This window comes from Vitis vinifera, chromosome 10 (genome assembly GCF_030704535.1).
Source record: "Vitis vinifera cultivar Pinot Noir 40024 chromosome 10, ASM3070453v1".
NCBI lineage: Eukaryota > Viridiplantae > Streptophyta > Magnoliopsida > Vitales > Vitaceae > Vitis > Vitis vinifera.
In genome coordinates this window covers 660,596-676,121 of record NC_081814.1, presented here as the reverse complement: position 1 = coordinate 676,121, position 15,526 = coordinate 660,596, and the positions used below count along the sequence as shown (strand labels likewise).

Genomic DNA, 15,526 nt, shown 5'->3' with positions numbered 1-15,526 from the left:
GACAAGATAATAAATAAAATAAATAAAAATAATATAATAAAAAGTCAAGTCACGCAACTTTAAAATAAACAAGCCATGCAAGTCATACAAAAAATGCAATCATGCAAACATGCAAAAAATTACCTAAAAAGTGACCTAAGTGGGCCTAAGTGAGCCTAAGTGGGCCAAGTGCATCTAAATGGGTCCAATGTGCCTAAATGGGCCTAGGGTGCCTAAATGGGCCTAGGGTGCCTAAATGGTCCTAGGATGCTTAAATAGGTCAAGGGTGCCTAAATGGGCCTAGGGTGCCTAAAGGGTCCTAAGGTGTCTAAATGAGCCTAGGATGCCTATGTGGGCCTAGTGTCACGGACTTAGTCTTTTCCTAAGCTCGTGCGGCACTTAGACAAGCCAAGACCCTTGATCTTGCTAAGTCAGCATTACTCTCAATGTTTAGCTTGCTAGGCTAAGACGCTCACAACTTGGAAGCTTTAGAAGGCATAGTAGGCAACCCTTAAATAATGGAAGCTTTATTGCTTTCAAAGGAAGCTATACAATGCTTAGAAGCTCACTTGCTTGGTTAGGAAGTGATTTGGGTGGTGCCTTTGCCAAATGAGGCCCTCACCTATTTATAGGCACCAATAGAACTCTCTGGAACCTTGGAAGGTTCCTTACAAATCAAGAAGATTCTAGAATACCCTACACAATTCTATGTACAACCCTATGTATAAGAGATTTCTAGAATTCTCTAGAAAGCCTTGGATTCCTCTCATGCCTTCCACCATAGTGTAGAGATGTGTGGACATCTCTAGGCACCTTTAGAACCTTCCACACTCTTCCCTCCAATGGCTTAGTGTAGATGGCTCCAAGAATCTCCAGAAACTTCTTGGGCTCTATATAAACCCATGAGGAGGCTCATTTGAAGCATCATATGACACTATGGTGTCTAAATGGGCCTAGGGTGCATAAATAGGCCTAAGGTGTCTAAATGGGCTTAGGGTGCCTAAATGGGCCTAAGGTGTCTAAATGAGCATTTTAGACACCTAGGATGCCTATGTGGGCCTAGGATGGTGCCTAATGGGCCAAGTGTGCCTAAATGGGCCTAGGGTGCCTAAATGGGCCTAGGGTGCCTAAATGGACCTGGGATGCCTAAATGGACCTAGGGTGCCTAGATGGGCCTAGGATGCCTAAATGGACCTAGGGTGCCTAAATGGGCCTAGAATGCCTAAATGAGCCTAGGATGCTTAAATAGGCCTAGGATGCCTAAATGGGCCTAGGGTGCCTAAATGGGCCTAGGGTGCCTAAATGAGCTTAAGGTGCCTAAATGGGCCTATGGTGCCTATATGGGCCTAGAGTGCCTAAATGAGCCTAGGATGCCTAAATGGGCCTAAGGTGTCTAAATGGGCCTAGGGTGCTTAAATGGGCCTAGGGTTCCTAAATGGACTTAAGATGCCTAAGTGGGCCTAAGGTGATGCCCAATGGGTCAAGTGTGCCTAAATGGGTCTAAGGTGCCTAAGTGGACATATGGTGCATAAGTGGGCCTAATGTCACGGACTTAGTCGTTCACTAAGCTCGTGCGGCACTTAGGCAAGTCAAGACGCTTGACCTTGCTAAGTCAACCTTGCTCCCAATGCTTAGATTGCTAGGCTAAGACGCTCGTAACTCGAAAGCTTAAGAAGCTTAGTAGTCAACTCTTAGAGAATGGAAGCTCTTATTACTCAAAGAAGCCTTTACAAGTGCTTTGAAGACTCACTTGCTTGGTTAGGAAGTGATTTGGGTGGTGCCTTGGCCAAATGAGGGTCTCACCTATTTATAGGCACCAATGGAACTATTTAGAACCTTGGAGGGTTCCTTACAAATCAAGAATATTCTAGAACATCCTACCCTATTCTATGTACAACCCTATGTACAAGAATATACAAGAGATTCCTAGAAGTCTCTAGAAAGCCTTGGACTCCTCTCATGCCTTCCACCATAGTGTAGAGATGTGTGGACATCTCTAAGCACTTCTAGAACCTCCCACACTCTTCCCACTAATGGCTTAGTGTAGATGGCTATAGAAGTCTCTAGAAGCTTTCCTCCTCCTATATAAGGCCATGGAGAGGGTCATGTGAAGCATCTTGTGACACTAAGGTGCCTAAGTGAGCCTGAGGTGCCTAAGTGATCCTAAGTCTAAATAGGGCTGCCAAAAGTCACAATGGGATTAGGTAAATCCCTTAACCAAAATCTCCAAGGTGGCTTAGAAAATATAGGCTACACGAGTAGTAATGGGCTACCAGGAAATTGTTGTAAAGTATCGAACAAATACCTAATAGGACATGTGCTAGGAGAATAAAATGGAGGGTCTACACTAAGGTAAGAGGGTGAAAGAAACAAGAGGAAACTAGGCTCAATAATCCCAATGATATAATCCCTATACCCCTCATGCATGAGAAGCAATGCGTATAAAACATTATGAGTTGCGGACATAAAGATTCCAACATGAAAAATGATAATAAATGAATGACATATCATATAAGCAAGAATGAAGTGTGGATATTGAACCTGTTGGCAGATCGAAGGGTTGGCCGCATCCATCAACTCCCCTTGTGTTCGCCTGTGGGCGCTTGGGTGAATGCACTATAAGGTTAGGGTATGCACCTTTCCTACAAACAATTGCTTTTAGGAGAGTTGGTAGCGCCTGAGGTCCTACAAGTGGTATCAGAGCCGAGGTCATGGGTTTGAACCCTAGGGGTGTCGCTGGGGGGGAGATTGTTGGCACATCGGAGGGTTGGCCGCGTCCATCAACTCCCCTTGTGTTCGCCCATGGGCGCTTAGGTGAATGCACTATAAGGCTATGGTATGCACCTTTCCTACAAGCAATTGCTTTTAGGAGAGTTGATAGCGCCTGAGGTCCTATAAAACCCAAGTCAAACATCAAGCAGGATGATAAAAGAAAGAAATCAGATGAGGTAGAGTGAAATGAAGGAATAAAATAAAGATAGAAGAAGACAAAAAGATAGGAAAGTGAGTGATGGTCAACCTGCATCTAAACATGGAAAGTAGTCACATAAAAATGGATGCAATGACGAATAAGGCAAAAATCCAAAAATCCTAAAAAAAGGTTGCTCGCCTCTCACGAAAATCGAATGGACGACTCATACTCTCACCCAAATATATACTAAGATAAAATCTCAAAAAGAAACTCCCATATGAACTATCTTTAACACACAAACTCAATGAAGCAAACCAGCACATCCATACATGTAGTCAATGGAAAACGGTACAATGAAAAATGCATTATCTTTTATATTCTTTGTTTTGTTTTTTTTTTTTTTTTTTTGTGCATACTCTGATCAATAATGAATGACCTCCAATGAAAATACATACCCAAATGATCAAACCATCTCCACATACAGATATAACATGAATCCTCACTAATAAGACAACATCTCAAACTAAGACCTCTAAACTACTGCCCATGGGGTGAACGGGGGAAAAGAATGTGACAATCCTCCATGCAGTGATGTGTGAAAAACCACCACTCAAGGTGAAACAAGGATAATGTTGATTAAACAATGATTAGAGAAAAGATAGATAATGAATATCACAAGTGGTGATATGTGATGCCGAAAAAAGTGATGAGATGATGTCAAAATGGAAAATATCACAATGAAGGGTGAGAGATGAGGCCTGAATATGTATGTCAGGTCTAGAACTCATGATGTATTTAATCAAAGCATGCAAACACTATAGGGTCCCCAACCTGGTGTAATAGGTAAATGAAGTGATGAAATAAAAGGTTATGTTGCTCGTGTGAGGCTCAAAGGGCTAGCAACATGTAACTCTATATGTGAGGATGATAAAGTAAATAGGGTAAATGAGCTCATGAAACAATGACCACCCATTATTTAACCACAACCACATACATCACACCCTCAATATATCACATGGTCAATACCAAATACTAACATCTATCAAACACAACCATGTCAACTTCTTTGCAATCATGTGAAAGCTCCCACCGATGCTCTGTGATAATCATTAAAGCCCTCTGACAATCACCTCACTCTATCATCATAAGTCATTCACCATCGTCTCATAAAATCACCATCTTTAGTCATCTCGACTCTCTGAAGTCATGTGCAATGGCTCAAATATGGATGCTCCATGATAACCCCTCTGCCTCAGCAATATCATCAAGCAGTCAAACCACGCTATCATCATGATCCATTTATCATCATGCAGAGCTCACCTCAGGTCTAACCATCTCAAACTCTACCTAGTTAGATCAAATAAAGGATGGAAAGAATAAGCAATGGTACTGTAGTATGCTAAGGTGAACAAAAATGGTAAGGTCATATAATGGTACCAAGGTGTGGTGTCATGTCAGACTCAAAATGGGTAGGTCATCAAGTCTACAAAGTTAGGATATGGATATAGTTATGGTACTGCTCTAATCAAAAGGTGAAATGGGTCACAGTCTCGAAACACTGAATATCTGACCCATAAAAAGACACTGATTGATTCAAAAGAAAGAAAATTAGAAGCTTACTGTTTTTGTATCCACGTGTAGCCAGTAATTTTGATCTATAAATTATTTCAAGTTATAACATGTTTTACTAAGCAATCGCAATAATAAGCATAGCATATATCAATCATATTAATATTATTGAAATTGAAATGCACATATGCCACTACCTAGTGCATATTTTAATAATATCTCACATGTTTAATTATATAGTATTTGAAAATATTGAATGTACTTCCAATATTTCACTACTTGAATAAAACTATTCTTAATGAAATTTGTTGGAAGGGAAACTTAAACTTGAATTCATGGGGGTATATAACATGTATCACCTCTAGCGCATGCCCAATTTGACCCACATTGCACAAAAATTTTACTTCAATATTCTAGTTGGATTATAGATAGAAGAATCCCTTTCTTCCTTTCTATTTTCATCAACATGACTTCAAATTTCATCATTAGGAAGAGAGAAAATTAAAGAAAGACATATCAAAGTGCTTCTCTTTGGAGAAGAGAATGTCCAATGGAATAAAGACATGACAGCTGTTAAATTAATTATGTTATGTGATTGTTAAGCTAATTGTATGATGTATGAGTGACACGACTTTACTTTATAACTTATTATGTGATCACCCACATGCTTAAATCCTTGGTAATGAACAATTATGTGTATCATGCTAATTACTTCTTATGGGTAATGTCCCTAGTTACTTACATAGTTACATTTATATTAAAGCTTAGTCATGATTTTGTCTCATGAGCCAGCTTCTATAGGGTTGCACGTGAGTTTTAACAAATAAGATAATAATATATTAGTATATTATACAATACTGATCAGTGAATCAATTTTTGATCATCTTATCAAAAGTCAATTCATATTTAGTGAGAGTAAATAAAATCTTTCATAATATTTGTCGTCACATTCCACAATTAACCTATCCTAAGAACTCTCATTTGGATGATCTATTTTCGAACATATTGTTGTAACCCGACAATTTGTTTAAAGAGAATGATATGCGCACAAATCGCATAAACCAAACATACAATAATGATGTATGTTTTTACTATTTAACCAATATTCATGTAATTTTGGTATTTTACAATAGTGTTCTCAATTTCTAGGTAATTCTAATTACAACAAATAGTACTGGCAATCTGCATCAGCTAAAAGCCAAAGGAGCTACAGTTTCATTCATATAATTTGGACGTCCCATACAAACAATAGGCTGAACAAATATTGTACTTAATTACTTAGAGGATGATATACGCAAATACATAGAAAGGGAATAGAAGTCAAGGGTACATTTGTTTTGCACTTAAAAATGTCACGAATTCCTAATATCATTAAAAAAAAACATATTTTAAATTCATATATCATCATAATGGAACTTTTATAAAATAAAAATTTATTAAGAATATCTATAAATATTTTAGGTGAGGAAGAAGGGATATTTAGTTTAATAAAAAAATATATATATTTTGAAAAAGAATGTAAGATATTTTGAAATTTAATCATTATATCTTATCATGTTCTTTATAATATTTCTTTTATTACAATAGAATGATCGTGGATATGATCATATCCAATTAGGTTAAAACTTATGTGTACCTCGATTGGTGGATTATTTAATCTTTATGTTCTTAAGAAGATTAAGAGATTTGCATTGTATCTTTATAATTTGTATTATTATCTCTGATTTCTGTTGAGTAATTTTTTATAGCCAACAAAAGCAAGATATCATACTTCAACAATGGAGGATAATAGCATATCCCATATGTTCCTTTTATTGAACGAATCATCAACACGATCCGCTTTCCATCATAGGAAGTGTACATGAAATTATTATTTGTAACTACACACTCCATCCACAGTTCCTGCAATCCTTCTCTCCTTGCTCAGTAATGAGCAGGAAGCGGCCAGTCCGGTAGAGAAGAAGTGTCTTGGATTTCAGGCACTGTGAACTGGCTCATTGTTGTCATCTATACCAGTAAAGACCTCATGAAGAATCAGAAAAAAATGAAAAAACTCGGATTTGCAAGCCCATCAAATGGTGATGGCTCGCCATAGTTACATGAATATAGAAATTTTCCCATGTACAGCAACAATGCTCAGAAATCTACGAGTAGCTGCACATCCCATGCACGCAGAGACTCCCTTTCTTACACTTCTTGCCGCAGCCCCCACAATTCCTCCTGTCTGAAGAAGGGTTGACGCACTCCCCTTTGCAGCAAATCTCAGAGTACCTACACTTCTTCCCACACGCCCCACAGTTGAGCCTGTCCGTCCTCACATTCACACACTTCTTCTTGCAGCAGTACTTCCCTGCACTTCCCTTGGCTCGGCATACTGTAGGGTACTTGTCGCACGTCACCTTGATCCGGGCCGCCTCCGTCAGAAAGCGGCTAGTCCCCCTAAGCGATATCGGCTGCTCGCTTTCAAGTAATGGAAGTTGATCAGAATTTTCAGCTTCAGCAGCGATGCTGTCATCCTGGTCTAGATCAAACATGAAGTCTTCTTCTTCAGCTGATGAGACTGAACGTACAGCAGCCATGACCAAGAGCAGGGCCAGCATGAGAATAACGAGCTTTAGGGACTTCATGTTGGGGAGAGGCTTGAGACGAAGAAGAGAAGAGGAGGTGGGTGAGGGAAGATGTGAAAATGTGAATGGTCTTGGTTTGAAGATTTGAGGGTATTTATAGGGAGGATGGAGGTTGGATGGTCTAATAGCACGGCAGACATTTGATTAATTAAGTAAACAAAAGTTAGGCTTGGGACGAATTTTTAAATTCTAAGTTTTGGAGAGACTCAAGTTGCATAGAATTTGAAGACTTGGGAAATTAGGCCAGCTTCGGTCGTCTTCAACTCCATCAATATTTTCCCCTCCTTTTTTTACTAACATTTTTTAACTACCAATTTCTGATAAAATTTTATATATTTATATCTTCACAAATGTCTAATTTTCCAAAACGTTATTCTCATGATGATTTCTTGCTATCAAATCAAAAGAAATTTCTAGTGCAATCACGAAAAGCAAACGACTTTGTGGCCTGCTTGCAAAATGGGCTCCATTCCGCCCACTGAGCCTCCTGCTGCCACAGAAAGGCCGCCCATCATAATTCCAAAATAGGGAGACAATCTGGGAATTCAGACCACTTTGTTAACTATGTTTATAGAATAATTTTCTATTCTTTAATGAAAAAAAAAATCATATTTCATAATCAGAAAATAGGACAGAGTTTTTTTATAAGGTATTTTTAAATAACATATTTTAATTATTTTTATTTATTTTTTAAAAACTATTTTAAAAGTAATTATATAAATACTAATGATAAAAACATAAAATATTACATATAAAATTATATTTTAAAATACATTTAAAATATATTTGATATTGATTTTAGAAAATATTTTTAATCTTTTTAATATTTAAAAATAATTATTTTAATAAAAAAGTTTAAGTGTTACATGCATCGGAAGTAAAAATATTTTAGGGTTTCTAAACAAATTTCTATTTTATAAAATATTATAGCACAGTATTTAAAAATTATTCTAAAATTTTGTTTCTCAAAATTATTTTTGAAAACATCTCTCATACCGACGTACATCCATTTGACAAGTACAATCGGTCAACACAGAACTTGGTGTTAGGCATCAGGATTACAAATCTGGTGTGCCCAATTCGCCATTACACGCCGTGTGTCTGTCTCCTTTTATCTGAACAATAAGTCTTAGAAACCATTACGGACGCACTTGTTCTCAGCTAGCCTATCTTCTTGACTTTTGTTAACAGGAATGTCTGCGCAGTTGACATTTTACATTAATCTAAGGGCATCTTTGAAAAAAAAACGTGTAAGTAAAAAATTGATCCAATCTCAAGCAAGCGTGAAACATTACAGTAAAATATCTTTAATTTTGAATAGTGTAAGAGAATCGACTATATTTTATAGAAGAAATTGGAATGTTCCATTTGGTAAAAGTATGCCATTTATTTTTAGAAAAAAAAATATTTGCCTAATTTGTATATCTATGATATTATGGATCTATATTTTTTGTGTGTGCCTACTTCAAAAGACATATTCGCTTTTATTTGTGAAATTTTAATTTTAAAAATTTAAATTTAAAACAAATTTTATGTTCCATAACCATGTTTAAGTGTATGATTAAATCTGAATCTTAAATGATTATAGAAATATGTCGATTGAAGTACAAAAATATAAAATTGAGTACAAAGAAATAAGTTTAGATATAAGTTAAAGAAATTATTTGAAGAGTGTAAAATAAAAATAAAAAAATTTACTTCCTATTTTTATTTTTATTTTTATTTTTGGCTAGATGGGTTGATCAAAGAGGCTGATGTAGGGTTTGTCACAATGATTTTTTTTTTTAATAAAAAATAAGTTAAAAATTCTAAATTTTATCTTAAATTTAAAATCTAAGATTATGTATGAAAAGTGTTTTAAAAATCAACTTTTGAAAATTGTTTTTTTTTTTTTTATGTTTCTTAGAATAAAAATTTATTTAAAAACCTAAAATGTTCTTAATTTATTTTATATGTCTAAAAATAATTTTTATATGTAATAATTTATTTTTAATTATTCTTCATCATATTTGTATAAATATTATTTAAAAATTTGTTTTCTTACCTATCTTTTTTATTTTTTATTTTGGAGAATTGAAAATCTTTTTCTAATATTGTCACCAAACATGACCTAAATCATATTTTTATAGTGATTTTTGTTCGATATTCAAATTGAAAAACAAATAGCAACTCACTGATCAAAATAGGCATCCCCACTAATTATAGAAGGGATTACATGATTGAATGAGATATGAAACAAAGAACACTTATTTTTTAAATTCATTCATATTCAACACTTCAACTGGCTTAGGATTTATATATGGGAATATGTAAGATTTGTGGCTAATGGGATGGTCATCATCAATCACCATTTGGAAATTATTTAAATTAAATAGGAGATAGGCCTTCCAGATTTCCAATGGGAGAGGGAAATTGGAGAAAAGGAGAAGCACTACAAAAAATTGATGGTACTCATACTGAAAATGATTATTGCTTAGTGCATTAGCAGCAAGCTTCCACAGGAACTTTCCCTCTTGAGACAAGGCAGAGCCAATGGCTTCATTCCTATCCCATAAGGTACCTTGAATGGTTGTACATATGTTTCTAACTTTCCATCCGATTACTCCAACATCCAATGATGTAAAAGAAAAAAAATTAGGAACCAATATATATATACACTCGGTTAAGAAGAGTTCTTAGTTATATATTCTCCGGCTTTCCTTATATGATATCTACTTATTTTTCTCTCTCTACATAACATCTGTCGAACAATTATACCTACAATTAAAAAATGATTGAACCAAGTCTCATTTTTCGTTTTGCTTCCATGATATATCATCCATCCCGTTAAAATGTATATAACATATATTCAATCAGAAGGAGTTCATAACATATGTCTATCTCTCTGTATTGCATCCACTAATTAATTATATTAATAATTTAAGAAGAGTCTATTACATATATCACATTTTCTCTTACTTTAAATTGATAATAAACAATGTGAATACAATATTATTCTCTTAGGCAATGACATTCAACATGGAAACTTCTAAGGTCCCAAGGTTCTAAGACAAATGGGAAAGGGATAATATTGATTGTAGCCAGGTGGAAAGGGCGATGTGTGACGGAACTCAAAACGTGTATTGTCAAAACAAGTGTACGCAGACTCATTTAGGTGACAAAATCAAACCCAACAGCCCATGTTGGTCAATTACTGAGTTACGGTTTTTTCCATCCTTTGAATTCGTTATGAAAGCACTTGGCCTATGATTCCATCTACGTCTTCTTTACGTGTTGACTTGGAGCATAAAATCATATAATTTCCCAAAAGGTTGGCCAGCGTTTGGCTACTACGCTCCATGTGAAGCTCGGACCAGAAACTTTCACTGACCAGTCACGTTCTACCGTAAAGTGGATCAATAATATTTAGTACTGTCCACCAATTCTCATTTTGTGGATAAGTGTAGAGACTGTGGGGTTGTTTTGTGGCCATGTGGTTAGTTTGCAAATTTTTGATGGGGACGGAGAGTTGGTGGCTCCATGTCTTCCCTTTACAAGTAGAGATGGCAATGGGACAGGTTCGGGACGGTCGTCCTCATCCTAACCCCGTCCTATTTATTCAAAATAATTCTTATCCCCATCCCATTTAAAAAATTAAACAAGGTAGGGCAGGTATGATAAATTCTGAGTTTGCAGTCAAAGTAATGTTTACTAGAAAAAAAAAACCAAATTAATACATCTTTCAAACTATTTGTCAAAGTAGTCTTTTGAATCCACATCAGCAATCCACTACTCTGAAGACCCAATTTTTTCATTTGAAATCATTCAACAAAAACCCTAACTATTATTTTCTCTTCTCTGCAGCTCCCACCATCTCTCCTCACCGTCTGCGGCTCTCACCACCTGAACTATTTGTCAAAGTAGTCTTTTGAATCCACATCAGCAATCCACTACTCTGAAGACCCAATTTTTTCATTTGAAATCATTAAACAAAAACCCTAATTATTATTTTCTCTTCTCTGCAGCTCCCACCATCTCTCCTCACCGTCTGCGGCTCCCACCACCTGCGGCTCCCACCATCTACGGCTCCCACCAGTAGCTCCACTAGCAACATCTACTAGGTAAGTTTTTTTTTCCGTCATTTTCCTTAGCTTTCTTACTAACCAAACAGAGGAAAATGAAAAATTAAATGAAATTGTATTCTGTACATTGGGGGGTTTGGGTAGATTTCAAATTTGGGCAATGGTGGGTTAGGGTTCGAAGAGGAAGAAGAAGTGCAGGTCATGCAAAAATAACAAATTTTTTACCCAAATGCAAAATCTTTGATTTTGCCCAATTTAATAAAAATAAATAAAATCTTCTAGCTCTGTTCTTAACCCAACAAAACCCACCTCTCAAGGAGGCCTTCATCTTTCCCTCGACGCCATAAGCCTTATACAACGCGATCCTCTTCCTTCTCTTGATCTCGGGATCACTGAATCCCCATGATGAAGACAAGGAGTCCTCATAATAATAGTTTTTGGAAACAAAGGTTTTGCCGGAGTGAGGAGGAGGGTATGGCACCCCACTCACCTATATGTTGGTGGAATAGGCCCTTGGCTCGCTTGGCCTGCCTGGCCTTTTATAGCATGGGAATATTGTGGATTTCTCATCTCTTTAACCTCTCTCATCTCTGCGTTGAAGCTTGGAATTTTTTAGTTTTGATGATAGAAAGAGGAGAAGGAGGGTAGGAAGGGCTGAACGCATAAAAAAATTATTTTAACTTTCTTGGGCTGCCGGAAAGGATGGTTTGGAAAGGATGGTTTGGAACGCATAAAAAAATTATTTTAACTTTCTTGGGCTGTCGGAAAGGATGGTTTGGAACGAATAAAGAAATTATTTTAACTTTATTTGAGGGATATTTGATAATTATTTTTGAATTAATTTTTATAATTTTAAATTTTTGAAAACTGATTGAATTTTTTAATATAAAAATTATTTGTTTAATCATTTTTTATTTTCCTTTTTTAATAAAAAATTAAAAATTAATCACAATCCACTTGTTTATTTTCCTTTTTTAATAAAAAATTAAAAATCCACTAGTTTATTTTCCTTTTTTGAATAAAAAATTAAAAATTAATCACAATCCATTTGTTTATTTTCCTTTTTTTAATAAAAAATTAAAAATCCACTTGTTTGTTTTCCTTTTTTAAATAATAAATAAAAATTTAATCATAATCCACTTGTTTATTTTCCTTTTTTTTAATAAAAAATTAAAAATTAATCATAATCCACTTATTTTAAAATCGAGTGGGAACAAAAAGAAATAAAAAATAGAAGAAAATTAAAATAAATAAAAAAACACAATGGAATATATATATATATTTCACTTATTATTATTATTATTATTATTATTATTATTATTATTATGAAAACTAAAAAATTAATATCAAATTGTCTATAGTTATTAATTGTTTTCAAACACAAGTTTTTGATAGATAAAATATTATAAATAAAATATATTTTTAATAAATATTTGAATTTTTAATAAATATTTGAAAAACAAGAAAACATGTCCAAAATCTTCCCATATGTATTTTTATTCTAAAAAAATATTACAAATAGAATCAAATTTAAAACTATTTTCAAAACACTTCCTAATAAATCCTTAGGGTTATGAGTTATAATTACTTGTTTATTATTAAAATATTTTATCTTCTTATTTATTATAATTACTAGATTTATCGAGAAACCATCATTACAAATGCTTAAGTTTTTCAAATTATTTTTAAATTTGTTTTCATAATTTATTAACTTTATAAAATTGGAAGTGATTATTAAATTTATTTTTGTTTCTTTTTCTCCTCTAAAAAAATATATACTTTTTATTATTATTATTATTATATATATATATATATATATATATTTTAAAATTATTAGGATCAAGGAGATTTGAGTGTGTCATTTTTCAATCATCATTTTTATAAAGATAATACTATTGTGCATATAACAATCTCTTCCCCATTATAGGGCTCCTAGAACTCGAATCATGACCAAACTCTAAGGCTCCTAGAACTCGAATCATTTAATGGCATGTGGAACATTTAATAGCACCTATACAAATGCTAACAACTTTATAAAACTGTAAAAAGACATGTAGAACCTAGACTGGATCTCCAAACCATGAAAATTGCTTGTAATTATTGGTTAGCTTTTGAATTGTATCATATATTAGAAAGTGTATCAAATTCTCAATTATTATAAATTCTTTTTTGTAAAGAATATTGTATAAAGTATTTTCTAAGTTAATTTATTATTGTGATATCATATTTCCTCATAGAATAAGGAAATTTATTTAGAATATTTTTATAAATATTTTAGGCCATAGAGGGAAAAATCTATAAAATCGAGATAGACTTCTGAAGATTATAAAATATTTGAAGAACTCAATAGTTATAAATAAATAAATAAAACACTAAAACCAAATTTAATATATAGAAAATATTAGTTTTTACTTCAAATTTAACTTATTAAATTATAAATTGTAGAAATTTAATTAAATTAAAAAAATTTAAAAATTAACCAAACATAAGCAAAAGTGTATTAACTATTCCGCTTTCTCTTTTTTAATTATTTTAATGGAAAATATTAAAATATTTATAGTCGTAACTATTAATTATGTTGAATATGTACACATTACATTCATTTTTGAAACTCATATAAAATCAAATTTTGAACAAATTTAAAAAAATTTCCCACTTAATTTGGGTAGCTTAAACAAAGACATTTTAATTGTTAATGGAAAAATAACAACCTTTTATTCAATTTTAATGGTAATAAATAATAAGAAAATATTATTAATAAAAAACATTGAATTGTTTGGATATTAAGGTGTTATTTGTTATTTGATTATTGTTAATAACATACCCTATTATTGTTATTTGTTATTTCATTACAAATTGATGTTATTAGCAATAATTTATATTGTGTAATTTTGTGGTTAAAAATGAAATTGATTTGATTTTTTTGGCTTCTTCTATAGGTGAACTATGTCTAATTTATGGGTGGCAATAGTTTGTTTTTGTAATGGGAAAATGGTGAGAACACAAAACGATGTTGATTATGTTGGGGATAGAGTTGTGGTTGAACCTATTGATGTGCCTCTTGGGACAACATATGAACAACTGTTGGAAATGATATACTCGGTCACTGACATCAATAAAGAACATTTTCGATTAATACTTAGTTGTAAGTATCCTATGAAAAAAGTGAATAAATTCCAACCTTGCCTAGTAAAGAATGATAGTGGTGTAGCTCGAATGTTAGAAATGCATAACACATTTGGGATGGATGAAGTTGAGTTATTTGTTGAACAAGTACCTATTGACTTACAAATGAATTCACCAATTGGTAATTGCATGCCTTTGTTACTTGGTGAAAATGATGGTACTAGTAATGTTCAAAATTCATTTACTTTTAAGCATAGATCAGAAGAGGATGAGGAAGACGAAGAAGGAAGACGATGTGATGATGACAGTGTAGGAGCCGAGGATGTTCATAATGATGATAATCAAAATAGGGAAGGTAGCTCGCCTTTTTTAGCTGTTCATGAGGCAATTGAAAGAGAACAAATGAGATATGTGGTTGTGGATGGGGAAGGATGTAACTTGTCAAACAATCCAGATACAAAGGATTTAGATGACCCAATTGAATTATCTCCAATGCAATATCATTTGGCACCATCACCACAGTTTGAAAATGTTGAAAACATTGGTCATGTTGTGTCAAGTGAATGGACCCCATGGGGAAACACTCTTATGGGACATCCAATTGGAGAGTTCATAGTTGGACAAATATTTAATTCCAAATGAGATTTGCAACATGCTGTAAAGATGTACTCTATTAATTCACACCAAGAGTAAATCGTTTTGTCATCCACAAAGAAATTGTTGGTCCTAAGATACAAGAAAGCTGAATGGTCTCAATGTCCCTGGAGACTTCGTGCTACGGTTGTTAAAGGGACATCTTTATTTGAGATCAACAAATATAGTGGCCCACACACATGTGTCAATCCTTGCATGAACCAAGATCATCATCAGTTAGACTCAAACCTGATAGCCGCCCATATAGAGGAAATGATTAAGACACAATTCACACTTTCAGTGGCTGCCATTCAAGCAAGTGTTGTAGAAAGATTCGGGTACCATATCTCATACACTAAGGCTTCGAAAGGCAAGCGTAAAGCAGTAACTAATTTTTTTGGTGATTTTTATAAATCATACGCTAAACTGCCACATTTTTTTGGTGCCTTAGAGCAAACCAATCCAGGATGTGTTGTAATTTCTAAAACATTCCCAGGAAATATGCGAAATGAAGAGGTATTTCAGCGAGTCTTTTGGGCATTTCATCCTTCCATAGAGGGCTTCAAGCATTGTCGTCATGTGTTCACTATTGATGGTGCACACTTGTATGGGAAGTATAA

At 33.9% G+C, this 15,526-nt stretch overlaps 1 protein-coding gene across 1 annotated transcript; it reads right to left on the bottom strand.

Moving 5' to 3' along the window:
* Positions 1-6,227: 6,227 nt before the first annotated feature.
* On the bottom strand, positions 6,228-7,147 carry LOC100264003 (stigma-specific STIG1-like protein 1). The gene has a single exon (XM_002263848.4). It carries the CDS (start codon positions 7,084-7,086, stop codon positions 6,604-6,606), a length of 483 nt encoding a protein of 160 aa, XP_002263884.1. The 5' UTR covers positions 7,087-7,147; the 3' UTR covers positions 6,228-6,603.
* Between the last annotated feature and the right edge of the window lie 8,379 nt (positions 7,148-15,526).

Bases quoted from the DNA above. Each gene is read 5' to 3' on its own strand.
- LOC100264003 (XM_002263848.4), bottom strand. From the start codon at position 7,086: ATGAAGTCCCTAAAGCTCGTTATTCTCATGCTGGCCCTGCTCTTGGTC.